The sequence below is a fragment of the Herpailurus yagouaroundi genome, unplaced genomic scaffold, assembly GCF_014898765.1.
Source record: "Herpailurus yagouaroundi ecotype Mexico unplaced genomic scaffold, PumYag 100, whole genome shotgun sequence".
Taxonomy (NCBI): Eukaryota; Metazoa; Chordata; class Mammalia; order Carnivora; family Felidae; genus Herpailurus; species Herpailurus yagouaroundi.
This window is the reverse complement of record NW_024412391.1, coordinates 49,095,273-49,122,589: the sequence shown is the minus strand read 5'-3', so window position 1 is coordinate 49,122,589 and position 27,317 is coordinate 49,095,273. Positions and strand designations below refer to the sequence as shown.

Here is a 27,317-nt window from a genome sequence, read left to right as displayed (position 1 = left end):
TTGTCAGATTTGGATCTTGCTCTTATGACTTCATCGAACTTTAATAACCTCCTTAAGGCCTATTTCTAGATGGTCACATTGGTGGTTAGGGCTTCATCCTAAGAATTTGAGTGAGGACAATTCATACCATAGCAAGCTCGATAGCAGGTTGTCTAGCTGAACCACTAAGGAGTTTTTGTAAAACAAATGTCAGAGAATCAGAATCTGTATATATAGCTTAGATTTTGAGATGTTAAGAATGCTTTCCATGAAAAGCGGATTGCCTTCAGCTGCAACTGACAAACTGAAGCAAAATTAAAAAAAGTATGAATTCATGTGAACTGGAAAGTCTAAGAATGTAGTAGTTTTTGAAATAGCTTGTTTCAGAGGTGTCAGATAATAATTTCAAAGCTCCCTGCCATCCTTCATTTTGGTCCTTGTGTTTGCCTTTATTTTCATCACATGTTAAGTATGGTGGCTTTTAATAGTTCCAGAAGTGTATCCTTCTGGTAGAGGAACTTCCCTAAAAAGAGGCTCTCTTTCTTTATTAATTCTGGTCCAGTGCATTCTAATTCTAATGGATTCTAATTGCTGGAGCAATCATTGTGGCAGGGGAGATAGGATACTTGGGAAAGTTCTGCATCACTTATTCAGAGGAGGATGGACAACTGTGATTGACCTAAATCCTTGATCTAGTCTAATGCCTCCTAGCCGTGTTGATGTTATGACTTGCATAGAAAATGAAAATACTATAGTACTTGGGTGGCTCAGTCAGTTAAGTGTCCAACTCTTGGTTTTGGCTCAGGTCACGATTTCACGGTTCATGAGTTTGAGCCCTATATCTGGCTCCACTCTGACAGTGAGGAGCCTGCTTTGAATTCTCTCTCTCCCTCTCTCTCTGCCCCTCCTCCACTTGCATGCGCACTCTCTCATGCATGTGTGCGTGCTCGCTCGCTCTCAAATAAATTAAAAAAAAAAAAAAAACTTCCCTACAGAGTGGGATAAGTTGGGAGGGCATTTGGAACCCTTAAAGTGTGCTCATAGACAAGGCAAACAGCTTGCAGTTCCTGCTGCCCCAGGTCCCAGAACCTTGCTGTTTTAACCAGTAAAGAGAACAGTGTTGTAGGATAAACAACAGTGGTTTGGGAACTGTATTGCAATCCAGTACCTGATATATATATTTTTTCAGATGAATTACCTGAGACTTGAAAAATCACATCATTTGCTGAATTTCCCTGGCAATTTAGGGGGAAATCCAGATTAGAAAACAAGTCTCCTAACTTGCAGTCCAGAGTATCTGGAGTATGAAATTGAGTTAGATGTGTGTGTGTGTGTGTGTGTGTGTGTGTGTGTGTGTGTGTGTGTGTGTGTCTGCTTTTAAAGAGGTGGAGTTTATGGAAAAGGGCTTTGTACTCAGACCAACCTGGATGCAATTCTAATTGAAACACTGGTGGAGTTAAATAACTTCTTCAAACTTTAAAAATCTATGAGGATGCTGCTTCACTGGGCTGTTGTGAGCATCAGGAGATAACCTAAGTGGGATGCCCAGTGTGGCATTTAATAGAGGCTCAGTCAAAGCTATTTCTAAGCTATTGACCCACAAACTAGTTGCAACTATTGATAAGAGATAACTTGTTATATCTTATCCTCTCTTCTGGCTTCGTTCTATTTCTTTGCTGTTAGGCAAGTGTGCTGGATCCTAATGGCTTTGGATCTCCATGTTAAAGACCATGATCCCTACTGAAGAGTGAACAACTATACCCACAACTTCTATACACCTTTTAAAGTATCTTCATTCTCATTTTGAGAACTGTTAAAGCTTTTACTCGAAAACCCTGCTAGTGGATAAACCCCAGAGCTGGTTATTCACTGTAGTAGGAGGTTTGTAATGAGTCCTGGTTACCTTTAAGCCTGTAGACCTATTTTTCCTGGTCCCTAGTATCTGTCAATAGCCAGTTTGCCAAGCTCCCAAGGAAATAACGTAGCTTCCCTTGTTGCTTAGTTACTGTTTCTGGCTTCTCTCCAAGTGTTCCAATGGCCTGATTTCCTTGATTTTCCAAGTGGACTTTGTAGTTAATGTGCCCCAACATGTTAGGAATCAAAAATCAGTAATGAGCCAGCTTTCATACCTGGGTTCCCTAGAGAGCTAAGCTCTCCCCCACTCTTGCCCGGTCATTTGTTGTCTAATTAATTAATTAATTAATTTATTTATATGTGTGTGTGTGTGTATATATACACATATATATATGTGTATATATATATATATTTTTTTTTTTTTTTCCACAAGCACTGTGTAGTGACTATTACTTGCCAGGAACTCTTGTAAGTCTTTACAAAAACTACAAATGTAATCTCTTAGCAGCAATATGACATAGATATTATTAGTATGTCCATTTGATAAAAACCTAAAGTACAGAGAAGATAAAGAGCTTTTCCAAGGTCACCCAGTTTGTAAATGGCAGTTTCTTACACATTAAACTAGGTTCTGTATTTTATTCTTTTAGAGGGAGAGCATGTGCACTCAAGTGGGGGAGGGGCAGAAGAAGGAGACTCTTAAGCAGGCTCCACTCAGAGTCTGGAGCCCAGTGCAGCCCTCCATCCCATGACTTTGGGATCATGACCTGAGCCAAATTCAAGAGTCCGATGCTTAACCAGCTGAGCCACCTAGGCACCCCGAGGCTCCATATTTTAAAATAATAGCTTTGATTTTTAATTACAGTGTAATATGTGGTATACTAATGATAACTGTAGGGTATTCTCATTGCATGGGATTTATAACAATGGAAATAGTCCCGCAAATCTATCACCCTAAAATTAGCAGTTTTTATATCTAGTTCTCCCAAAATGTGTACATATTTATGCATTTTATCATATCGTTTTTATTTTTTTTTTTACCATCTCCTTGAAAAATCATTTTATTATTGGATATTTAGGTTGATTCCAGCCTCCTCTTTTAAAAGCAACATGCATAAAACAACTTGGTATGGGAATCCTTTTTCCTTAACTTGGATAATTGGTTTAATATAAATTTTATATTTTAGAAAGAGTACTACTGGGGGAGAGGGGCAGAGGGAGAGAGAGTATCTTAAGTAGGCTCCACACTCAGCACAGAGCCTGACGTGGTGCTCGATCCCATGACCTTGGGGTTATGACCTGAGCTGAAATCAAGAGTCGGCTGCTTGGGGTGCCTGGGTGACTCAGTTAAGTGTCTGACTTCGGCTCAGATCATGATCTCAGTTTGTGGGTTCAAGCCCCACGTCGGACTCTGTGCTTACAGTGCAGAGCCTGGAGCCTGCTTCGAGTTCTGTGTCTCCCTCTCTCTCTGCCCCTCAATTGCTTGCACTCTCTCTCAAAAATAAATAAAACATCAAAAAAATTTTTTTAAAAGTCCGCTGCTCAACTGACTGAGCCACATGGGTGACCCTACAAATTCTTTTTTTTAAACGTTGTGTCTATTACATTACTATTATCACTGTGCAAAAAGTTTTTCTGTAATTCACCAGCTTTGAACATTACCATTTTTTAAAAATTGGGGGTGATTCTTTGGGTATGTAGTGGTAGCATGTTTCTTAACTTGTCCCTTGCTTGATTTATACATTTTTACACATTTTGTGTTTTTTATAATTTGATGACATAGCTTTCATATACTTTGTGTTCCATGAATCTGTTGACCTTAAAATGTTTATGAAGCATTTGAACCCTTGCTGTGTTATACATCATAGGTCGTTACCTGGCATCCTATCATCTGTATTTGGCTAATAAATCAGTGCAGTATTCTTATTTTTTATGATATTTAAAACAATTTTTTTAAATACTGCTTAAGTTGAGAAGGTCTCATTTAAATTTCAGTGTCCCAGCCTCCACTGAAAAGTCAGAGACCTCGCAACACTGGCTCTGCCATCCCCATTGGTACAGTCCAGTGCCAGAGCTTCAGGTGCTTCTTTGGAAAGGTCATGTGCTGTGTAGGTGACCATCGTCTCCACCATTTGCTGTTGTTCCTGGTCTCATTCATTCATTTTCATTATATGCCTGATCCTTCTAGGCATTCCTGTTTCTGGCCACCTCAGCTGATAGCATACTGGAGTTTTGGTAATGGGTCTTTTTTTTTTTTTTTTTTTTTAAATAAATGCTTTGTTCTTTTCTTTGGTAACCTTAGTCTACTCCCTGTTTGTTGTACCTAATTCCCACTCTAGGCCCACCACTCTGTCTGTTCCACTGTTTGGCAACCCTGATGTGGATATTGTCATTAAAGATCCCAGGTGAAGAAAAGTCTGAGATGTGATCTAACAGAAGTGATGTCAGGGTTGAGCAAAAGTACGAGTCCATAAAAGCGCATAAAAAAATCAACAGCTGGTGGAACTCCTGGGTGACTCTGTTAAGGGACAGACTCTTGATTGCCACTCAAGTTATGATCTCACTGTTAGGGAGATCTAGCCCCATGTCAGGCTCCATGCTGACAGCACAGAACCTGCTTGAGATTCTCTCTCCCTCTCTCCCTTTCCTTCTTGCCTCTCCCTCCTTCCCTCCCATTCTCTCTTTTAAAATAAATAAACATAAAAAAAAAAAGCAACAGCTGGAAGACAGGTGTCAAACTAACATATCATTGATAAATGGGTTAATTAATAATTGACTAATTGGCTTATTGATAAATTGGTTAGTAGTATGTTACTTTATAAGACCTCTGAAGTGGGACCAGAAATCGGTAGATTTACCAAAAATCGGTAGATTTTTTTGTTGATGTGTGCTGATACTGTTGAGTATGAGAGAGTAGAGTGCTCCTGGTTGGATATGCTATAGAGAGTTGCTGTAGGAAACAGAATAATTCAGAGGCTGAGCTAAAAGAGATTTTGAGGTTCACCTAATTCATCTCTCTCCTTTTGCGGATAAGGAAACCGAGCTACTCTGAGATGATTTAGCTAATACCACAAAAGCAGTTAGTGGCCCCTATCACTGATTACAGCCAGGTTTCCCATCCCTTATTGATGGTTTTTCCCTCAAACATCTCACTTCCCACTGAAAGGTATAGACTGGATTTGCTGATCTATGATGCATAGTATGATTAGTACTATTTAGTACTATACCCTTGTCTTTGGAAGGTTAACTGCTGTGATTATCTCATTTGTATGAGGGTCAGTCAGGAAGGGCAAGAAATGAACTTCAGGATGGCCTGCCTGGAAGTTAGGTTAGACCTAAATAATTAAGTCACTGGGGACTTCTGAACCAGAGAAGGCAACTGATTCATCTCCATAGATGTTTTTTTTTTAGCTTCCTAAAAGGATAACAGTGTACATTTATTATGAAGAATATATGTAGATAAAGGTCTGTGGAATCCCTAGCCCATAGCAAAATGTGAACTACTTTATAACATACATTGCTAAGGGCTTACTAGTAGTTCTCTGTACAGTGTTAGCAGCATATGTGCAAAGGTTAATTTTCCATGCAGTCTGAGTGGGAAATAAGAGCATAGATTGGGACTCTACAGCTCATAATGAAAGGATTTTATTGTCAGGGGTTTTGGAAATGACATGATTTTCTTACAAATTTATGACAGAGTCTACATTACATGTAAAATGGTGGCTACTAATGGGAGGAGACTAATAGGTTTACCTTTAGGAAAAAAATCCTTCTATCTCGTAGGTTGAACTCAATGGCTTTCATTACATGCTCCATTGAGACATGTAACAACTTTCTAAGCAAACTCAAAATTCAAGGCACAAAATTTAACCCTATAATTTATATGAGGTTAACAGACATCAGGAAGAAATAGAACATAAGAGAACCTTTAGAATTTATAGTTTCTTAGCAAATATGGAAAGGAAAGGACAGGAAGTCACCTACATGACTGTGACTTTGGAGACATGACTAGGAGACTTTGGCCAGTGCTACATCAGTCTGCTACATAGAGTTGTCCTTTTTTTTTTTTTTTTTTTTTTTAAGTAGGTTCCATTCCTAACATGGGGCTTGAACTCATGACTCTGAGATCAAGAGTCAGATGTTGGACTGACTGAGCCAGCTAGGTGCCTGTACTTGAGTCTGTCTTTAAAAAACTCTTCTCCTCTTTCCGTTTCCTTTATTTAAAACTAGCTTATATATTTCCACTAGCTTTTATGTCCTCTAATGTGCTTAAGTTCCCAGAAGAACTTGCTCACCTAAAAGAATTGCCAGTGATATACTCACTTATAACAGATCTATCTCACCTTCACAAATGGCCCAGTGCTGCCAGGCAAGGTGACTATATATTTAAAGTCCATGATCTCAGAGATTGTTCCTTTCAGCTCGTGTATTTCTTTTTATAAAGGAATAATTACGCAGAATATTTGTGGCAAGAATATCTATGCAAATTCTGACTATACAGTTGTCCTATCTATAAAGCTTAGCAAAAATGTAGTCATTGCTAGGAAGTATAAATTCGGAAATTGGAGAGTCTCAGTCTTCTGTACATTGTCCTAATATATACACATATGTCATTGAAACCCAAGCGTCTGAATTTCTAGAACTTTTTTTCTCACAGCATTACTGGCCCACTTGTAGACGTTTATCATTTAAAAATGATGGGGAAATTTTTTTTTAATGATTAATTGAAACTGGTGTTTTCACTAAGAAATAAAGCATATTTTTAAAAAATAATCTTTTTAAAGCAACTTTATTATATTTTTTTGAGAGTGTGTGCTCACGTGCAGGGGAGGGGGTGGGTAGAGGGAACATTTTAAGCAGGCTCCATGCGCCATGCATGGCTCCATCCCACGACCCTCGGATCATGGCCTGAGCTGAAATCAAGAGCCAGACACTCAACCGACTGAGCCACCCAGGTACTCCTAATCATATTTGTTTTCCATTAAATCGTAGGCAATAATTTACCTTTCACCTGAAGACCTTTTGAAAGGAGAAGTCGAAGACTCTTTGGAAAAGGTGCAGGTGGCCATTAACATCTTCAAGACTTTCAAAAAGTCTTTTTTCAACTATAGAAAGGAACTGGCAAGCTATTTTATGGGAAATGAGCCAAAACCATGGGATTTCCAGTCTCAACTGGTGTTTTGTAGGTTTGACAACTTTCTGGACCGTCTCATGAAAATAGAGGTATTCATTTCTTGACCTGCAATTTATTCATACTGTAGGTGGGTTAAAAAAAATCTTGTAGTTTTTTCTGTTATTCAGGAGACTGTTTATTCTATTTGGATGGGAGAGTGGAAGATCTTCTTTCTCAGTTATTCTTAGGAATTGCTCACAAGGTCAGTGTTAAGATCGTTATATAAGCTTTACATTGGTTTCTTTTTTTTTTTTTTAATTCTTTTTTGATTGTTTTCGTATACTGAGTATAAGTGAAACTGCTATGTATCAGTGACCTTTCACTTATAACTTAGCAAGCTCTTGGAAGACAGCTGTAAATCATGAATCTGTAAACTAAATCCTTTTTTTCCTTTCTGTGTTTAATGTTTGACATTGGGATTCTACACCTGGAAAATCCATTTGATAATCTAAAATACCACATTCTCTTTTATTATATATATACATAGACTATAAAAATATTAAAGCCACTTATAAAAAAATAACATGGAAATATGTGCTGTGTATACATGTGTTTCAGATATCTAAAGAACAAACAATGAATACACACATGGACACACACATTTGGATGGAGCCAACTGGCTGTTTTTTTATTTTTTTTATGTTTATTTTTGAGAGACAGCATGAGTGGGGGAGGGGCAGAGAAAGAGGGGACATAGGATCTGAAGCAGGTTCCAGGCTCTGAGCTGTCACCATAGAACCCAACATGAGGCTTGAACCCAAGAACCGTGAGATCATGACCTGAACCGAAGTCAGATGCTTAACCGGTTGAGCCACCCAGGCACCCTTAAGGCTAGGGGTTTTTTTTGTTTTTTTTTAAACACGGTGGAACTGTGGCAGGGCCTTAAATTCCTTCTAAAGGTCTTTAGAGTAAGTTTGGACTTTTTTATTAATATAAAATTTGTTGTGTTTCATTCAAATTTAGATCTTAATGTTTTGAAAATCCTCATCACTTAATCAGCTTGAATGCTTCTTAAAGTCTGACTGCTAAATGCCTAACTGCAGGCAACTTGTCACCCTTCCTTAACGGTCCTATACCCCCTTTCCTTAAGGGAGGTGATTCATTGCCAAGTGTAGACAGCCAAAAAGAGTTTTAGATATTACCTGGGGATCTGACTTACAATCAGAAGGGCACAAAATTAGGGAATCATACATTTAGCTTTGGCAAAGTAGGTGTTGCAGGCAAATACCTGCAGTTGTTAGAAAATTCTTACAAAATGTGAAAATGGGAGTATGATTTTAAAAATAGGCAGTACTGAGGGGCGCCTAGGTGGCTCAGTTGGTCGAGCATCCGACTTTGGCTCAGGTCATGATCTCACGGTCTTGTGGGTTTGAGCCCCCGTGTGAGGCTCTGTGCTGACAGCTCAGAGCCTGGAGCCTGTTTCGGATTCTGTTTCCCTCTGTCTCTGCCCCTCCCCTGCTCTCTCTCTCTCTCAAAAATAAACATTAAAAGTTTTTTTTAAAAATAGGCAGTAACTTTCTTCAATTAATAATTTATATTTTCTGTCACATAAGTGTCCGTTAGCTTGCCAATTTTGAATATTTGAGAGCGTTTTTTCTTTGCAACTTTCAAACGTTCTTGTCCTGCTCATGATGGTGGGAAGATCTTTATTGTACCATGTTTTTTCAAAGGATATATTTGTCACCATATTGGAATTTGAAAAGCTGGAAAGACTTGAATTTGGTGGTACCAAAGGAGCGATTTTAAATGGACAAATCCACGAGATGACAGAAGAATTCATGGAACTCTGTGAAGTTTTTAAACAGAGCACTTACGACCCATCTGATTACAGTAATATGGTAATGCTGTACCTTTGGATTTTCATTTCATAGAACCCTGTAATTTGAAAGCTAGAAAGGATGAAAGGTCACATTGGTAATAAGTATCGTCTGGTACCATCTCTCTAGGATGAAAGAAGGTAAAAGACTTGCCCGAAGTCTCTTACCTCCTTAATGGTAGATCAGGGACTGGAACTTGGGCCTTTGCATGTAGAAGTTAGAACATTTAGAACTGTTTCTAATGTTACAGTGGAGTCACTGTGGATGTGTTTCTTGCTTTTGTGTACTAAAAAGGAACTTTCCACGTTAACTCATTTCTGTATGACTGTCTGATGTCTCTGTAACTTGTGTGTTTTATTTTAGCCTTTTCCTGAATCAGTGGGTAATTTTTTGGTCTATTTGAACATTTATTTTCAGTTCATTGACTACATAGATGATTAACATATATATCATCTCTTGTATTTTTTATTGTTATTCTTTAGTACTATTTATAGTTGCAGAATTTCAGTCTCAAGGAAATAAGGGGAAACTTAGCAGACTTCAGCTGCTTCTATTTTCTGCCACTCCTAGCATGTTGGTAGCCAGGGAGTTACTGTGAGCATCCCTGCAGCTCTAGGATAAAAATAACCTAATTTCAGTTGTTGGCCAGCAACAGAGAAGTCCGGGTACCAAAAAAAGCAAACAAACAAAAAAAAAAAACCAAAACAAAGCAAAACAACAACAACAAAAAACCCCAACTCTTACCTTTGTTGTTTTATACAGAATGTGAATTTATTCACTAATGTGTTTATATTTGGTCAAATAATCGATTCTTTGAAACGTCCAAGCACAGTATGTCAGCCTCGTTAAGGACAAGATCAACAAACCTTCTGAACTGTAGTCAGCTTTTGAGAAGCAGAAGTAATGGTGAGAGGCCATAGCAATTGTGCATTCTGCTGTTTTGTGGAGAAGCAGGAGGAACCCGCAGCTGTGGTGACTCATGGCCTGAGACTTTTCAGAGTCTCGTTAGATGTCTATCTCTTGGCGGGCATTCAGTAATCTGGATGGAATAGAACTCTCAGCAGGGCCTTGGCCTAGTTCTCCTGAGCATTTTGGCAGAGAAGTGTGAGACCCAGCGTGTACGGGATCCTCAGGCGCACTGCCTAGCAAAGCCTGGATTTCCTCACGATGAGAAAACCCAGCAAGGTTTCAGAGTGCCGGAGTTGGAGGACGAGCCTAGGTTTAGCTGATGTCATTGCCTTGGCGATGCCATAGGTCCTGACTTTACCCTTCTGTCTTCACAAAGTCTTGCATAGTCACAAACATGGAGGAATAGAAAACTCATTTGCTGTTGACACATCTATTTGCTTTGTGTTTGTGTTTTGGTATTCAGTATTTTGAGGCCCCATTTGTTTCTCAAGTAACATGGGGAAGGCTTACTTCTGCCTTCCATGTCTGAGTTGGAGACCTCAGTCACCTGCCCTCAGAGTCTCCTTCATCATCCTGTCTGGTTATCTTGCCTTAGACTAAGAAGCTCCTTGACTTTGGTCATTCCTTAAAATAGTAATAACTATAAGTTGATTTAATTGCTGTGCTTATGTTGAAGAAGAGCTTTGCTTTTTTTGAATGTATCCTGGTTCAGGGTTGCCTCAGAATATTGCAGTGATTATCTATTTTTTGCTTAATGAGGTTTTCATTTGGTGCTTTTTAGCTGAATTTAACGTATTGATTTTTATGATGAATTCAGTTGGTAATTTTTACGACACATTTTCTCAAATTGCTTCCAACCTAGTATATTCACACAGATGTGTCCACATGCCCACCCAGGTGCCCTTCTTCTCCCACTGCATACACTTCACCTGTTCCCTGGTCCCCAGTGAATACGCACTAGTGCTAATGTGACCGTCGAGTGTATCGTGACTCTGGTATGGTACTGGTTTAAGCATGTTTCAGTAAACTAAAGAAATAGTTGCTGGTAATTTGCTTTGGGATATGCTAGTGTTTATTTCTTTTAATCGATCTCAAGCCTATAATCAGGCTTTGAGCCGTCCCTGGTGTGGCCGAAGAGGTGTGCCACTGTGGTTGATTTACAGAACATGGGGATTTTCTCAGTTGTATCCATGAAAACGTTCTTGGGTTTCTCAACTATTTTTGAATAGAAAGGGTCACTTTAGGTATTTTCTTTGGCTTTTTCCTATGGAACTTTTGAGATTGATACGATTGTGGGGAAAGACTTGCATTATTTATTTTTTAATTGAAATTTATTTGACATATAACGTGGTACAGATTTAAGGTGCACAACATGGGAATTTCATACATTTATATATTGTAATGTGATTGTCATGGTGATGATAATTAGCACCTCTGCCACATTACATAATTATCCTTTCTTTTTAGTGGTTGGATTCATTGTGTTCTAGTCTGTCAGGAAGTTCGATATTAATGAATAGAGACACAACAATATTGTATTAAGATAACAGACTTGCTAAGAGATTTGCCTTATTAATTGTTTGTATTTAACAGCTAGTCAGGTGACTTGAGGCTCAGCAGCATTGCATGGCAGACATTTTGAGGTGTTACTTGATTAAATAAAATTCCCCAGATAACTAAGCAAGGGTGATGGCTATTCATGAGAGTAATCTCTTGGTTCCACTAAGTCTCTGTTCATCAGAGTCCGTTAATATTTACTGAGCAATTGCGGGGTGCCAGGAATTGTGCCAAATCTTCACACATTCCTGCTTAATAATTCTGAGAGTGACACCCAGGCAGATGAGATCTGAGATTGCGCTGTCCCCAGGGAGGGGAACAGATTCTAGTTTTGAACTCTGAACCCCACGCCCAGCAATCTCTCTCTGTGGTGCCGCTCCCGACTCTTGAATATTTATCTCCCTTGTTGTCTCTTCATTGAAATAAAGGGAATAAGTTCATCATTGCAGGTTCCTCTCTGAAAACCCATGCTCTGAGGTGGAGTGATCCAGGGTGCTGTGTCTGTTTACTTTCTCTGCCTAGTTCTTACTGGGAAGGTTGCTTCAGGTACCTAGACTGTCATCATACCAGAATCCAATATACATGTTAAAAGTTGCTATTTAGGAGCTCCTGGGTGGCTCAGTCACTTAAGTGTCTGACTCTTGATTTCGGCTCAGGTCATGATCTCATGGTTTGTGAGATGGAGCCCGTGTTACACTCTGTGCTGACAGCACAGAGCCTGGTTTCGATTCTCTTCCTCCCTCCCTCCCTCTCTCTCTGCCCTTCCCCTGCTCGCTCGCACTCTCTCTCTCTCTCTCTCTCTCTCTCTCAGAATACATAAACATAAAAAAACAAAAGTCACTATTTAATCTTTGTCCTCTTCTAGTCTACCGAATGATTAAGTTTTGTATTAATATATAGGGCATTTTTAATTTTAATGATATACATTTTATATTAGCCATCTGCAGGATTTCCGTATCTCTTACCTGCTTATTTTTCAAAATAAAACATATTATTTAAAAACATGACTCTTTAATCCTTCTGGAAATGTAGCATGTGCAAAAATGTAGTCCCCGTCTTACCCTGCTGTCTTTTTCCTAAGCCTTCCGGTTTTTCTCCCCAAAGCCATTTACCATTATGAGTTTCTTGTATAATGTTCCAAAGGTACCTGGTTCATGCACTAGCCTATACATGTATATATTCTTTTGTATTCTGTTTTTGCACAGATCGCATTCTCTACATATCACTTACACCTTGCTTTTGTCACTTAATATATTTTGGCGGTCTTTATCACTACAAAAGTATTGGCTGCTTTTTAGACAATTCGGTATTATTCCATTGAATTGATGTACTTTTCATTTTTAAATGGTAAAGTAACAGATACCATTCTTTAAAAATTCATTTAGGAACTTCTGCTTCTGGGAAGATGGAATAGATATATGTTTCCCTGTTCCTTTTAGTAAGCAGGACTAAAACACTGGTCACTATATATAAAACAAAAGACTCTGAAGGGTGAAAAGAGGTGGATTGGTTAGGGGCTTTTCTTGTTACCTGAAATGACCCAGGCATGGAATTGGATATACTCGCAACATGGAAACACCAATGGGCACAGACATAAAAAGCCCTAGTAAAAGCCTGATCTCTCTTAAGAAAGGGACAGCATAGTAAGACAAAACTTGCAGGCCATAATCTCTCTAGTTCAGTCAACCAGCACAGAAGAAACTGTGTCTCGCTCCCATCCATTGTCAGCAAAGATTGGGGAGCCTAGACTTAAAACCAGTCTCTAACAGATACCTCAGCCCCGGGGGGGGGGGGGCGGGGGGGGGCTGGGGGGGTGTCAGAGATTGGCCAATTAGAGAGATGTGATTTCATCCTGGCTGGCCAGTAATGAGCTCACTCTTTGTGGAGTCAATGGTTACCCCAAGGGAATCCTGGACCTCTTTCCTCATCTAGTAGTATTCTTACCCCACTGGGGTAGCTCAGATGAAGCCTGCTGGAGAGTCGGGACTTTGACCGTGGCCGACCGGTAACGAAGTCACCTACGCTGTGGCCTCTGTGGAGACCACAGGTGGAACTTGAGTGCCTAGCCATAGAAAAGAGCTCCCCACACTCAGGTGTTCATGGATGCCAAATGAGAACCTGGATGTTGATCTCTACCTGACAATAATGAGGCTGGAGCAGTATCAGGGAAAGTCAGCAAACACAGGATTTAACATCCAGAGTCTCATAATACGAAAATGTCCAGAGTTGATTGAAAATATTATACCAACAGCCAAGAAGACCTCATCTGAATGAAAAAGACAACTAATACATGGCAGCATTGAGATGACAGAAATGTTAGAGTTACCTCACAGATTTTAAAGAGCCAGGCTAAAAATGCTTCAAATAATAAGGAACATACTTGAAACAAATAAAAAATGGGAATTTTAGACCTGAACGACAGAATAAAATACAAAGCACAATGATTGGGATCAATGGCAGAATGGAGGGGTAAAGCATTCACCAACTAGAAGATAGAGCCATAGAGACAACATAGCAATAAAACGAACAGAGCCTTAGGGAACAGATCTAGCATCTGTGTCATTGGATTTGGAGAAAAAGAAGAGAAAGACCATGAGGCTTAAGGTGTTAAAGAAATAATGGCTGAAAAGTTCCTTAATTTGGCAAGAGATATAAACCTACAGATTCAAGAGGAAATAAAGCAGAAAGATAAATCCAAGGGTAAACTCAGAGAATTCTATGCCAAGACACATAATTAAACTTTTGAAAACTGAAGATAAAAATTCACCAAAGCAGCATGAAACAACTTGGTATGGGGAAAAATGATGTGAATGAAAGAGGATTTCTAATCAGAAATCATGGAGGCCAGAAGGAAATGGTCAAACATTTACAAGCACTGGAAGAAAAAAAACTGTTAATTCAGAATTTCCTACCCAGTGAAAAATAACCTTCAGGAATGAAGGGGAGATCAAAATCTCAGATGAACAACAACTAACAGAATTTGGTACCAGTAGACTGACTCTAAAAGAATAGCTAAAGGAAGTTCTTGTTACAGAGAGGAAATGTTGAAAGAGGGAAACTTGGGACCCCAGGAAGAATATGGTAAGGAAAAATATGTGTAAATACAATGGGCTTTCCTCCTCTCCTTGAGTTTTCTAAATTATTTTTGACAGTGAAAGCAAAAATTACAACACTGTGTTTTTAACTATATGTACTGAAAATATTTAAGACCATCATGTTTTAAACGGATGAGTATAAAGGGATCAAAATGGAGGTAAGGTTTTTTTCTTTTTTTGCCTATTTAAAAATTGTGGTGGGGCGCCAGGTGGCTCACTTGGTTAAATGTCTTACTGAGGCTCCAGCCATGATCTTGTGGCTCGTGCGTTCGAGCCCCGCGTCAGTCTCTGTGTTGAAAGCTCAGAGCCTGGAGCCTGCTTTGGATTCTCTCTCTCTCTCTCTCTCTCTCTCTCTCTCTCTCTTTCTCTCTGCCCCTCCCCGCTCATTCTCTTTCTCAAAAATAAGCATTAAAAAAAAATTAAAAATTGTGGTAAAATGTGTTCTACATTACAATTTTTTTGTCCATTACAAAAAAAATGTTTTAGAGAGAGAGCACTGGTGCAGGGAGGGGCAGAGAGAGAGGCAGATAGAGAATCCAAAGCAGGCTGTCTGCTGACAGTATCGAGCCCTACCCGGGGCTTGAACCCTCAAACCAGGGGATGATGAACTGAGCTGAAGTGAGACTATGAACCAACTGAGCCATCCAGGTGTCCCTTTTGTGTCCATTTTTAACTGTACAATTAAATGGCATTGAGTATATTGACAATGTTGTACAATCATCACTGCTATCCACTTGCAGAACTTTTTAAAGTTTGTTTTGAGAGAGAGTGTGCACAAGAGTGGGAGAGGGGCAGCGAAAGAGAATCCCAAGCGGGCTCCACACTTCACACAGAGCTCCACATTGGGCTCTATCTCAGGAACCGTGATATGAGGACCTGAGCTGAGATCAAGAGAAGGATGCTTGACTGACTAAGCCACCCAGACACCCTGCAGAACTTTTTTAAATCTCAAACAAAAACTCTGCACCTATTAGATGATAACTCTCTTCTGCCCCTTCCTCTCAGTTTCTGGTAACCTCTCATCTGCTTTTTCTCTGTATGAATTTATTTTAGGTATCTCAATAAATTTAGGTATCTCAATAAATGTTGGTGGAATGATAAAATGTCTTTTGTGTCACAATTTGATATTTTAAGGCTAAATAACATATGTAAATGCTGAAATTTATTCACTTGTTGATAGATACTTGGGTTGTTTCTAACTTGTGGCTCTTGTGAATAATGGTGCTGTGAACAATGATATACAAGTATCTGAGTCCTTTCAATTCTTTGGGGTATAACTATGATTTGAAATGCTTTGTCGTGTGGTGGTAATTTATTTATTTATTGTTATTTAAAAAAATATTAATGTTTGAGAGAGAACATTAAAAAATTAATGCTTTTGAGAGAGAGAGAGACACAGTGCGAGCAGGGGAGGGGCAGAGAGAGAGGGAGACATGGAACCCGAAGCAGGCCCCAGGCTCTGAGCTGTCAGCACAGAGCCCGACATGGGGCTTGAACCCATGAGCTGTGAGATCATGACCTCAGCCGAAGTTGGACGCTTAACCAACTGAGGCACCCAGGTGCCCCTGTTTTTTTATATTTAATTTTCTGAGGAATTTCTGAGCTGTTCTGCATAGTGGTTGAACAGTTTTGCCCTCCCACCAGTGATGCAGAAGAATTCCGGTGCCACCATGTCCTCACAAACACTTGTTCGTTCGTTCTTTCTTTCTTTTCTTTCTTTCTTTCTTTCTTTCTTTCTTTCTTTCTTTCTTTCTTTCTTTCTTTTCATAGCCATCCTAATGGCTGTGAAGTGACATCTCATTGTGGTTTAATTTGCATTTCTCTAATAACTAGTGTGTTGGTCATGATTTTTATGTGCCTATTGGCCATTTTTATATCTGTGAAGAAATACCTATTCTAGTCTAGTGCCCATTTTTTCAGTTCACTTGGAGGTTATTTTCTACATTTTTGACATTAATCCCTTATCAGATATAACACTTGCAAGTAGTTTCTCCCATTCTCTCTTTACACTTTTTTGATAATGTTTTTTGATGCAAAAAAGTTTTTGAATTTTGATGAAGTCAGATTTATCCATTTTTTTCTTTTGTTGTTTGTGCCTTTGATGTCCTATCCAAGAGATGATTGCTAAATGAATGTCATGAAGATTTTCTCCAGTATTTTCTTCTAAGAGTTTTATACTTGAACTCTTATATTTAGGTCTTTGATCCACTTTGAGTTAATTTTTATATATTTGTCAGGGTCCACCTTTATTGTTCATCACCATCGGTATGGAACTGCAACTGACTTGTGCATATTGATTTTGTATCCTGTGACTTTGAATATATTACTGCTAATAGCTTTTTTTTTTTTTGGAGGAGGGGCATAAAATCTTTAGGGTTTTCTACATAAAAAATCCTTGTATGTGTTATGAGATAATTTTACTTCTTTCCAATTTGAATACTTTAAATTTGTTTTCTTACATAATTGTTCTGGCTAGTGTTTCTAATGCTATGTTGAATAGGAGTGAAATTGGTCATCCTGTCCTGTTTTTGATCTTAGGGGATAAGATTTTAGTCTTTGAGCATTGAATATGCTGTTATCTTGGCAGTTTTGATAGATGACCTTTATCAAGTTGAGGAAGTTTCCTTCCGTTCTTTATTTAGTGTTTTTATCCTAAAAGGGAATTGAATTTTGTCATGTTTTTTATGCATCAGTTGAGATGATTGTGTAGGGTTTTTTTTTTTTTTTCCTTTGATTTTATTGCTTTGGTGAACTACAGTGATTGTCTCGTGCCATCCTTGCATTCCAAGAAGAAATTTAGTTGGTTATAGTGTATAATCCTTTTAATAAGCTGGTGGATTCTGTTTTCTAGTTTCTGTTGAGAGTGTTTGCATCATGACTGAGGAGGGGTACCAGTCTACACTTTGCCCTTCTTGTAGTATTTTTATGTGGCTGTGGTGTCAGGGTAGTGTTTGCCTCATAGAATGGGTTAGGGGTATTCCCTCCTCTACAGTCTTTTGGAAGAGTTTAAGAAGGATTGGGGTTAATTTTTCTTTAAATGTTGGCTAGTGTTCACCAGTAAAGCCATTAGTTTTAGGATTTTCTTTGTTGTATAGTTTGCAGAGTACTGGTCTTTGATGTCTTTGGTTAAATTTATTCCTAGATATTTTATTCTTACCCACTTGTAAGTGGAATTGTTTTCTTAATTTTTCCTGTTGATGGTTTGTTTAGTGTATAGAAGTGCAAAAGGATTCTGTGTATTAATTTGTATCCTGAAGCTTCACTGATTACATTCATTGTAATAGGTTTTGTTTTAGTGGCATCTTTAGGGTTTTCTATATATGGTACCATGTCATCTGTGAAGAGTGATAGTTTTACTTCTTTCCGATTTGGATGCCTTTGATTTATTTTTCCCATCTAATTGCTTTCGCAAGAACTTCCAGTACTATGTTGTGTAAAAGTGGCAAGAGTGGACATAATTGTCTGATTCCTGATCTTAGAAGAAAAGCTTTCATCTTTTTACCTTTGAGAATGATGTTAGCTGCAGGTTTGTCATAGATGACCTTTATTATCATGAGGTGGGTTCCCTCTAACTCTACTTTGTTGAGTTTTCATCATGAATGGATGTTGAGTTATGCTAGATGCTTTTTCTGCATCTGTTGAGATGATAATGTGATTTTTATCTTTCATTTTGTTAATGTATTTTTGGTCATGATGAATGATCTTTTCTATATATTGTTGAAATTGATTTGCTAATATTTTGTCAAGAATTTTTGCATCTGTGTTCATCAAGGATATTGATTGGTAATTTTCTTTCTTTGTAGTGCCTTTGTCTGGTTTTGGTATCAGTATGCTGACATCATAGGATAAATTGGAAAGTACTTCTTCCTCTCAGATTTTTTTTGGAATAGTTAGAAAAGGATAGGTATTAACTCTCTTTAAGTGTTTGGTAGAATTCACCTGTGAAGTCATCTGGTCCTGGACTTTTGTTTGAGAGTTTTTTGGTTACTGATGCATTTTTCTCACTGGTAATTGTTCTGTTCATATTTTATATTTCTTCCTGATTGAGTGTCAGAAGATTGCATGTTCCTAGAAATTTTTCCATTTCTTCCAGGTTGTCTGCTTTGCTGGGGTATTATTTTTCATAGTAGTCTTTTCTAATCCTTTCTATTTCTGTGGAGTTTGTTGTGTTGTTGTTGTTTGTGTTACTGTTTTCCTCTTTAAAAAATTTTTTTCTAATTTTTTTTAATGTTTATTTCTGAGAGAGAGAAAGAGAGAGAGAGTGTGCAAGCATGAGCAGGGGAAAGGCAGAGGGAGAGGGAGACACAGAACCTGAAACAGGCTCCAGGCTCTGAGCTGTCAGCACAGAGCCCCAGGCAGGGCTTGAACACACGACCAGTGAGATCATGACCTGAATCAAAGTCGGACGCTTAACTGACTAAGCCACCCAGGTGCCCCTGTTTTCCTCTTTTATTTCTGATTTTGAGTTCTCTTTTTCCCTTGTTGAGACTGGCTAAAGGTTTCTCATTTTATTGTTTTTTTTTTTTTAATTTTTTTTTTTAAACGTTTATTTATTTTTTTGGGACAGAGAGAGACAGAACATGAACGGGGGAGGGGCAGAGAGAGAGGGAGACACAGAATCGGAAACAGGCTCCAGGCTCTGAGCCATCAGCCCAGAGTCCGACGCGGGGCTCTAACTCACGGACTGCGAGATCGTGACCTGGCTGAAGACGGACGCTTAACCGACTGCGCCACCCAGGCGCCCCTCATTTTATTGTTTTAAAGAACCAGCTCTTAGATTCATTGATTTGATCTCTCTCTCTCTCTCCCTTTTTTTTTTTTTTAGTCTTTATTTCCTCTCTGATCTTTATTATTTCCTTCTAACTTTAGGCTTTGTTGGGTTTTTTTAGTTCCTTTAGGTATAAGGTTAGATTTTTTGAGATTTTTCTTATTTCTTGAGGAAAGCCTGTATCACACTCTATTTCCCTCTTAGGACTGCTTTAACTTAGTCTCAAAGATCTTGAACCATTGTGTGTCCACCTTTTTTTGTTATTGTTTTTGTCTCCAGATATTTTTTGATGTCCTCCTTGGTTTCTTTATTGACCAACTGGTAGTTTAGTACCATGTTTTGTCTCCGTGTGTTTGTATTTTACAGTTTTTCTTGTAATTTTTAGTTTCATTCTGTTATGGTCAGTAAGATGCTTGATAGGATTTCAGCCTTCTTATATTTATCAAGACTTGTTGTGTGTCCTAAAATGACCCATCCTGGAGAACGTTGTGTGTGTACTTGAAAAGAATGTGTATTCAGCTGTATTTGGATGGAGTGTTCTGTATATATCTTTTAGGCCCATCTGGCCTACTGTGTTGTTAAAAGCCACTCTTTCTTTACTGATTTTGTCTGGATGACCTATCCACTGATGTAAGCAGAATGTTAAAGTCTCCTACTATTAATGTGTTAATGTCAATTTCTCCCTTTATGTCAATATTTGCTTTACATGTCAATATATGTATTTTTAATTTTTTTGATATACACACATTTTTGAGAGAGCATGAGCATGAGCAGGGGTGGGACAGACAGAGAGGGAGACAAAGAATCCAAAGCAGGCTCCAGGCTGTGAGCTGTCAGCACAGAGCTTGACCCACAGTGCTCAAACCCGTGAACTGCAAGATCATGACCTGAGCTGAAGTCTAACATTTAATGAACTGAGGCAACCAGGCACCCTGTATTAAACATATATTTAGGTGCATAGATATTTAAAATTGTTATAGCCTCAGGTTGGATTGATCCCTTTATCATTATGTAATGCTCTTTGTCTCTTTTTGCAGTAATTTTTTTTTTAAGTTTCTTTTGAGAGAGAGAGAGAGAGAGTGCATGTGAGCAGGGGGAGAGGCAGAGAGAGGAGAGAGAGAATCCCAGGCAGGCTCCATGCTGTTGGCATGAGCCCGACTTTGGGCTCGAGCTCACAAACTGTGAGATCATGACTTGAACCAGAAGCAAGAGTCGGATGCTTAACTGGCTGAGCCACCTCCTTGCTCCTGCAGTCACTGTTCTAAAGCCTCTTTTGTCTACCATAAGTATTGCTACCCTCAGCTTTTTTTTTTTTCACTTCCATTTGAAGGGAATACTTTTTCCATCCCTTCACTTGTAGTTTGTATGTATCTTTAGGTTTGAAGTGTGTCTTTTTTTTTTTTTTTAACGTTTATTTTTGATAGAGATAGAGCACAAGTGGGAGAGGGGCAGAGATAGAAGGAGACACAGAATCTGAAACAGGCTCCAGGCTCTGAGCTGTCAGTACAGAGCCCGACACGGGGCTGGAACTCACAAACCGCGAGATCATCACCTGAGCCGAAGTTGGATGCTTAACCAACTGAGCCACCCAGGCGCCCTTGAAGTGTGTCTCTTGTAAGCAGCATATAGTTGAGTCATATTTTGTTTTCCATTCATTCACTGTATGTTATTTGATGGGAGCATTTAGACCTTTTACATTTAGAGTAATTATTGATAGGTATGTATTTAGTGGCATTTTAATTGGGGTTTGTTTGGTTTTTTTTTTTTTTTTGGCTGTTTTTGTATTTCTTTTGTATTGTCTTGCTCTTCTCCCTCGTGATGATGACTTTCTTTAATGTTTTGCTTGGATTCCTTTCTGTAAATTTTTTGAATATCATTGATTTTTGGTTTGTGTTTACCATGAGATTCATATTTAATACCCTATGTATGTAGCACACGTGATAGTTAAGTTTGAACACATTCTGAAAACATTGCATTTTTATTTCCTACTGCATGTTTCATGTATATGATGTCAAATTTTTCATCTTATTTTGTGTATCCCTTAACCAATTATTGTAGATAGAATTACCTTGTTGTTTTTTTTTTTGTTTTTGTTTTATGCTCCAAATTTTTATTTAAATTCTAGCTAGTTAACATATATTGTAATACAGTTTCAGGAGTAAAATTTAGTGATTGATCACTTACATATAACACTCAGCATAACAAGTGCTGTCCTTAGTACTCATCACCCATCTAGCCCATCCCCCACAGACCTCCCTCCATCAACACTCAGCTTATTCTCTATTGTTAAGGGTGTCTATGGTTTCTCTCTCTCTCTCTCTCTCTCTCTCTCTCTCTCTCGTTCTCTCCCCTTTCTTTCCCTTCCCATGTGTTCATCTGTTTTGTTTCCTAAATTCCACATATGAGTGAAATCACGGTATTTGTCTTTCTCTGACTGACTTTGCTTAGTGTAATACAATCCAGCTCTATCCAGGAATTGACTTTTGTTTTAATCTTCATTACTAGCCTTGTAAGTGATTGATGTAGTACACTCCTGTTGCTTTTAGTGGTGAAAATTTTTCTTTTCATAGTTTTCTTCTATTTATGGCCTTGCCTTTTCTGATTAAAGAAGTTCTGTTAGCATTTTTTATGAGGCTGGTTTAGTGGTGATGAACTTCTTCTATTTGGGAAACTTGATCTCTCCTTCAATGCTGAATAACTTTGCATGCTAGGTTGAATATTCTTGGTTGTAGGTTTTTTCCTTTTAGCACTTTGAATATATCATGCCATTTCCTTCTGTCCTACAAAGTTTCTGTTGAAAAATTAGCTGATAGTGTTTTAGGGTTTCCTTTGTACAGAAGTAATTGTTTTTCCTGTTTTAAGATTACTTTTTCTTTAATTTTTAACATTTTAATTTTTGTGTCTTGATGTAGACCTCCTTGGATTCATCTTGCTTGGGACTCTCTCTTTTTTTCCTGGATGTCCATTTCCTTCCACAGTTTAAGGGAATTTTCAGCTATTACTTCTTCAGATAAGTTTTCTGCCTCTTTCTTTCTTTCTTTCTTTCTTTCTTTCTTTCTTTCTTTCTTTCTTTCCTTCCTTCCTTCCTTCCTTCCTTCCTTCCTTCCTTCCTTCCTTCCTTCCCTTCCTTCCCTTCCTTCCTTCCTTCCTTCCTTCCTTCCTTCCTTCCTTCCTTCCTTCTCTCTCTCCCTTTTCCTTCCTTCCTTCCTTCCTTCCTTCCTTCCTTCCTTCCTTCCTTCCTTCCTTCCTTTCTTTCTCTCTCTCTCTCTCTCTCTCTCTCTCTCCTGAGACACCTATAAGGTGAATGTTGTTATGCTTGATGTTGTCTTAGAAGTACCTTACTATATGCTCATTTTTCTTTTTGCTCTTCAGCTTGAGTCCATTTCCGTACACTGTCTCCCAGATGATTGATTCATTCTTCTGCATCCTCTAATCTGCTGATTCCTTTATTGTATTTTTCCTTTATTGTATTCTTTAGTTCTGATAGGCTGTATTTTCTTTCTTTGTTGTAGTTCTCACTGATTTCATCCACTCTTCTCAAGTTAAGTGAGCATCATTACTTTGAACTCTTTATCAGATAGATTGCTTATCTCCATTTCACTTAGTTGTTTTTTGAGATTGTATCTTGTTCTTTTGTTTGGAACATATGCCTCTGTCACCTCATTTTTTTCTCACTCTGTTTATTTCTATGTATTATGTAGGCCAGCTGTGTTTCCTGGTCTTGAAGGTTGTGTTATTTAGAAGGCATTCTGTGAGCCCAGTAGTACAGTGCCCCCTAGTGCCCAGCACCAGGTGATCCGGTGGTGTCCCCTGTGTGGGCGGTATACACCCTCCTGTTGTGCCTGGGCTGCATCTGCTGTAGTTGTGCTGGTGAGTGCTGCTTCCCCCCAGCCCATCTGTCTGCAGCCTCTGGCTGTGACTACTGGGAGTGTACTGGTGGGAAGGGCTGGCCCCTGGTATGCCCAGCTGAGAGGCCTGGCTATAGCTGCTACAGGCTGGCTGGTGGGTAGGACTGGCTTCTGGCATAGCTGGCTGAGAGATCAGTGTAGGCTTGTGTGGGCATGTCCCCTCCACCCCCAGGAGCCTCTTTGGAGGGGACGTGCGGTGCCAGTCCTTGCCAGGACTGCCAGGTGTGTCGGGGATGGGAGCCACTTGGCAGGGTGGGTCTGCAGGGGAATTCTGGGGTCAACAGTGAGTGCTAGCAGTACAGATGGAGAGTGTCAGGACCAGCTCTGGCAAGCATCCAGCCAGCTAGATTGAAGGAGGGCAAGAAAAATGGCACCCACCAGCACTTTCTTTCTCTGAGAAAGCTCTTGTAGATCCCTTCCCCTTCAGCACACGTCTTAAACTTAAGTCAGTAGATTTCCTTCACTTATAACCCAGGTGGCTTGACCAACTGCTGCTCTGTGCTAGGCCTTGGGCATAGTGGTACAGTGTGCTGGTCCTTTAAGAACAGTCTCAGTTTCCTGTAATCCTCTGCCTCTCCTGGAGTGCAGCCCTTCTCAAAGCCAAGTGTTGTAGGAGCAGGTCTTTAAGTACAGATCCCCATGGCCTGGGGTGCTTAATGTGTGGCTTGATAACATTCCTCAGGGAGGACCTTCACACCTGTGACATCCCTCCCACTTGGGGGTCCCTCCCCTGGGGGTTTGGTGCTCAACTGCATCTCTGCCCCCTCTTCCCTTCTCAATGTGTCTTCTTCTTTGTCTTTAGCTGTGGATGATCTGTTCTGCTAATCTTTAGATCATTTTCCGAAGGACTTAAATTAAATGTGTGTCATGGGAGGAAGTGAGCTCAGGTTACTCTTACTCTGCCATCGTCTTAGAACTCATCTCAAAATAGCCTTGATTTCCTTTGTGATTTCTTCCTTAACTCATTGGTTGTGGGAGGTAAGATTAAAAAAAAATTTTTTTTTTTGATATTTATTTTGGAGAAAGAGCAGGAGTAGGTGAGAGGCAGAGAGCAAGGGAGACATGCAGGATGTGAAGCAGGCTCCATGCTCTGAGCTGTCAGCACAGAGCCTGACACAGATCTTGAACTCACAAACTGTGAGATCATGACCTGAATCGAGGTCAGACACTTCACCTACTGAGCTACCCAGGCGCCCCTGGAAGGTAAGATTTCATACTTTAACTGGTGAAAGACGATGACATTAGACAGTGATAACTGATGGACACATAATGTAATAATTTATAAATGTATCTAGATATAAAATCTAGAACAATACAGAGAGTTACATTTGAAACACTATATTTACATCAAATGTAATTCTAAAAAAAATTCAAATAATTAGAGCTGAAGACAGTAAGAAATGGAGGAAAACAACTGAAAAGAAACAAAAAAAAATTGACAGTTAAGCCTTAATGTAGCAATAATTACCTTAAATGTAAATGATCTAAATACACCAATACAAAGAGCTTGCCAGAGTGTACTAAAAAATATGACCCTACTGTATGCTTTATTTCAGAAATTTGCTTCAAATATAATCAAATTTGTAGATTAAAATTATATTGTAGATTTGTAGACCCTTGATAAAAGGGTCAGTCCACCAAGAAGACATAGCAATCCTAAATGTGTATGCGCCAAAGAAGACAGCAGCAAAATATATGGTTGAAAACTGATAGAACCGAAAAGAAAAAGAGACAAATTCACATTCCAAGTTGGAGACCTCATTGGCCCCTTCTGAGAAATTGAAAGAACAAGTGAATCAGAAATGAGCGAGGATGTGGAAGAACTCACTAACATCAACCAGGAGGATCTAATCTATGTTTATAAGACACTCCATGCAACAAAAGCAGAATTCACATTCTTTTTAAGTGCTCAGGAAACATATACCAGGATATGCCATATCTAGGCCATAAGACAACCTTAACAAATGTACGAGATTGAAATTGTACAGAATATGTTCTTAGTTGACAATGGCATCAAAAAGAAATCAATAATGTAAACATACCAGGAAATTTTCTTTTTTTTTTTTTAATTTTTTTTAAGTTTTTTTTTGAGAGAGAGACAGAGTGAGTGGGGGAGGGGCAGAGAGAGGGAGAGAGAGAGAATCCCAAGCAGACTCTGTGCTGTCAGCATGGAGCCTGACGTGGGGCTCGAACTCACACACTGTGAGATCATGACCTGAGCCGAAACCAAGAGTCAGACTCTTAACCGATTGAGCCACCCAGGCGCCCCTTACAGGAAAATTTCAACATTGGAAACTGAGAAGCACATCTTTAAATATTCCATGTATCAAAGAACAGTGTCAAGGGAAATAAAATATAGAGAACTTAATGAAACTGAAAATGGAACCTATCAAAATTTGTGGGAACAGCCAAAGCAGTTCTGAGAGAGACAGTGATAGCACTCAGAATGTATAGATTAAAAAAGTCTCAAAACAGTAGTCGAGGTTTTCACTTTAAGAGCCTAGAGGAAAAAAACAAAAAACCTAGAAAAAAGAGCAAAGTAGATACAAAGCAACTAGAAAGAAGGAAACAGTAACGAGAACGGATCTATGAAATTTAAAAAATAGAGAAAAATCAATGAAACTAAGAGTTAATTCTTTGAAAAGACAAAGTGAAAAAGCAAATTACCAGTATCAGGGATAAAATGGGCTACCACTACATTCTCTGCAGACATCAAAAGAATAATAGGGAATATTGCAACAAAAAACAACCTCTGCACACATCAATTTGACACCCGGAAGAAATGGACCGATTCCTCAAATACCAGAACTATCACAGCTCATCCAATGAGAAATAGATAAATTAAAATTTTTATTTTATTTTTTAAATTTACATCCAAATGAGTTAGCATATAGTGCAACAATGATTTCAGGAATAGATTCCTTAATGCCCCTTGCCCAGTTAGCCCATCCGCCCTCCCACAACCCTCTTGTCACCCTCTGTTCTCCATATTTTAGAGTTTCTTATGTTTTTTTCCCCCTCCCTGTTTTTATATTATTTTTGCTTCCCTTCCCTTATGTTCATCTGTTCTGTGTCTTAAAGTCCTCATATGAGTGAAGTCATATGACATTTGTTTTTCTCTGACTAATTTCACTCAGCATAATACCCTCCAGTTCCATCCACATAGCTGCAAATGGCAATATTTCATTCTTTTTGATTGCCGAGTAATACTCCATTGTGTGTGTATGTATATATATATATATATATACATACACACACACACACCACATCTTCTTTATCCATTCATCCGTCGATGGACATCGATGGGCTCTTTCCATACTTTGGCTATTGTTGATACTGCTGCTATAAACATGGGGGTGCATGTGTCCCTTTGAAACAGCACACCTGTATCCCTTGAATAAATACCTAGTGCAATTGCTGGGTCATAGGGTAGTTCTATTTTTAGTTTTTTGAAGAACCTCCATACTGTTCTCCAGAGAGGCTGCACCAGCTTGCATTCCCACCAGCAATGCAAAAAAGATACTCTTTCTCCACATCTTCGCCAACATCTTTCGTTGCCTGAGTTGTTAATGTGAGCCATTCTGACAGGTGTAAGGTGGTATCTCTTTGTGGTTTTGATTTGTATTTCCCTGATGAATGATGTTGAGCATTTTTTATGTGTCGGCCATCTGGACGTCTTCTTTGGAGAAGTGTCTTTTCCTGTCTTTTGCCCATTTCTTCACTGGATTATTTGTTTTTTGGGTGCTGAATTTGGTAAGTTCTTCCTAGATTTTGGATACTAAGCCTTTATTTGATATGTCATTTGCAAATATCTTCTCCCATTCAATCGGTTGACTTTTCATTTACTGATTGTTTCCTTCACTTTGCAGAAGCTTCTTATTTTGATGAGGTCCCAGTAGTTCATTTTTTCTTTTGTTTCCCTTGCCCCCAGAGACCTGTTGAGTAAGAAGTTGCTGCAGCCATGATCAGAGAGGTTTTTGCCTGCTTTCTTCTCAAGGGTTTTGATGGTTTCCTGTCTTACATTTAGGACTTTCATCCATTTTGAGTTTATTTTTGTGTATGGTGCAAGAAAGTGGTCCAGGTTCATTCTTCTGCATGTCGCTGTCCAGTTTTCCCAGCACCACTTGCTGAGGAGACTGTCTTTATTCCATCGGATATTCTTTCCTGCTTTGTCAAAGATGAGTTGGCCATATGTTTGTGGGTCCATTTCTGGGCTCTCTATTCTGTCCTATTGATCTGAGTGTCTGTTTTTGTGCC

The 27,317-nt window shown here is 39.0% G+C and overlaps 1 protein-coding gene across 1 annotated transcript in view; it reads left to right on the top strand.

Annotated features, from left to right (window-relative positions):
- DNAH11 (dynein axonemal heavy chain 11) overlaps positions 1-27,317 on the top strand; it is a 358,576-nt gene that overhangs the window by 25,036 nt on the left and 306,223 nt on the right. Inside the window, 2 exon segments of the mRNA XM_040472462.1 lie at positions 6,826-7,056; positions 8,677-8,844. Of these exon segments, the coding sequence (XP_040328396.1) occupies positions 6,826-7,056; positions 8,677-8,844 (399 nt within the window).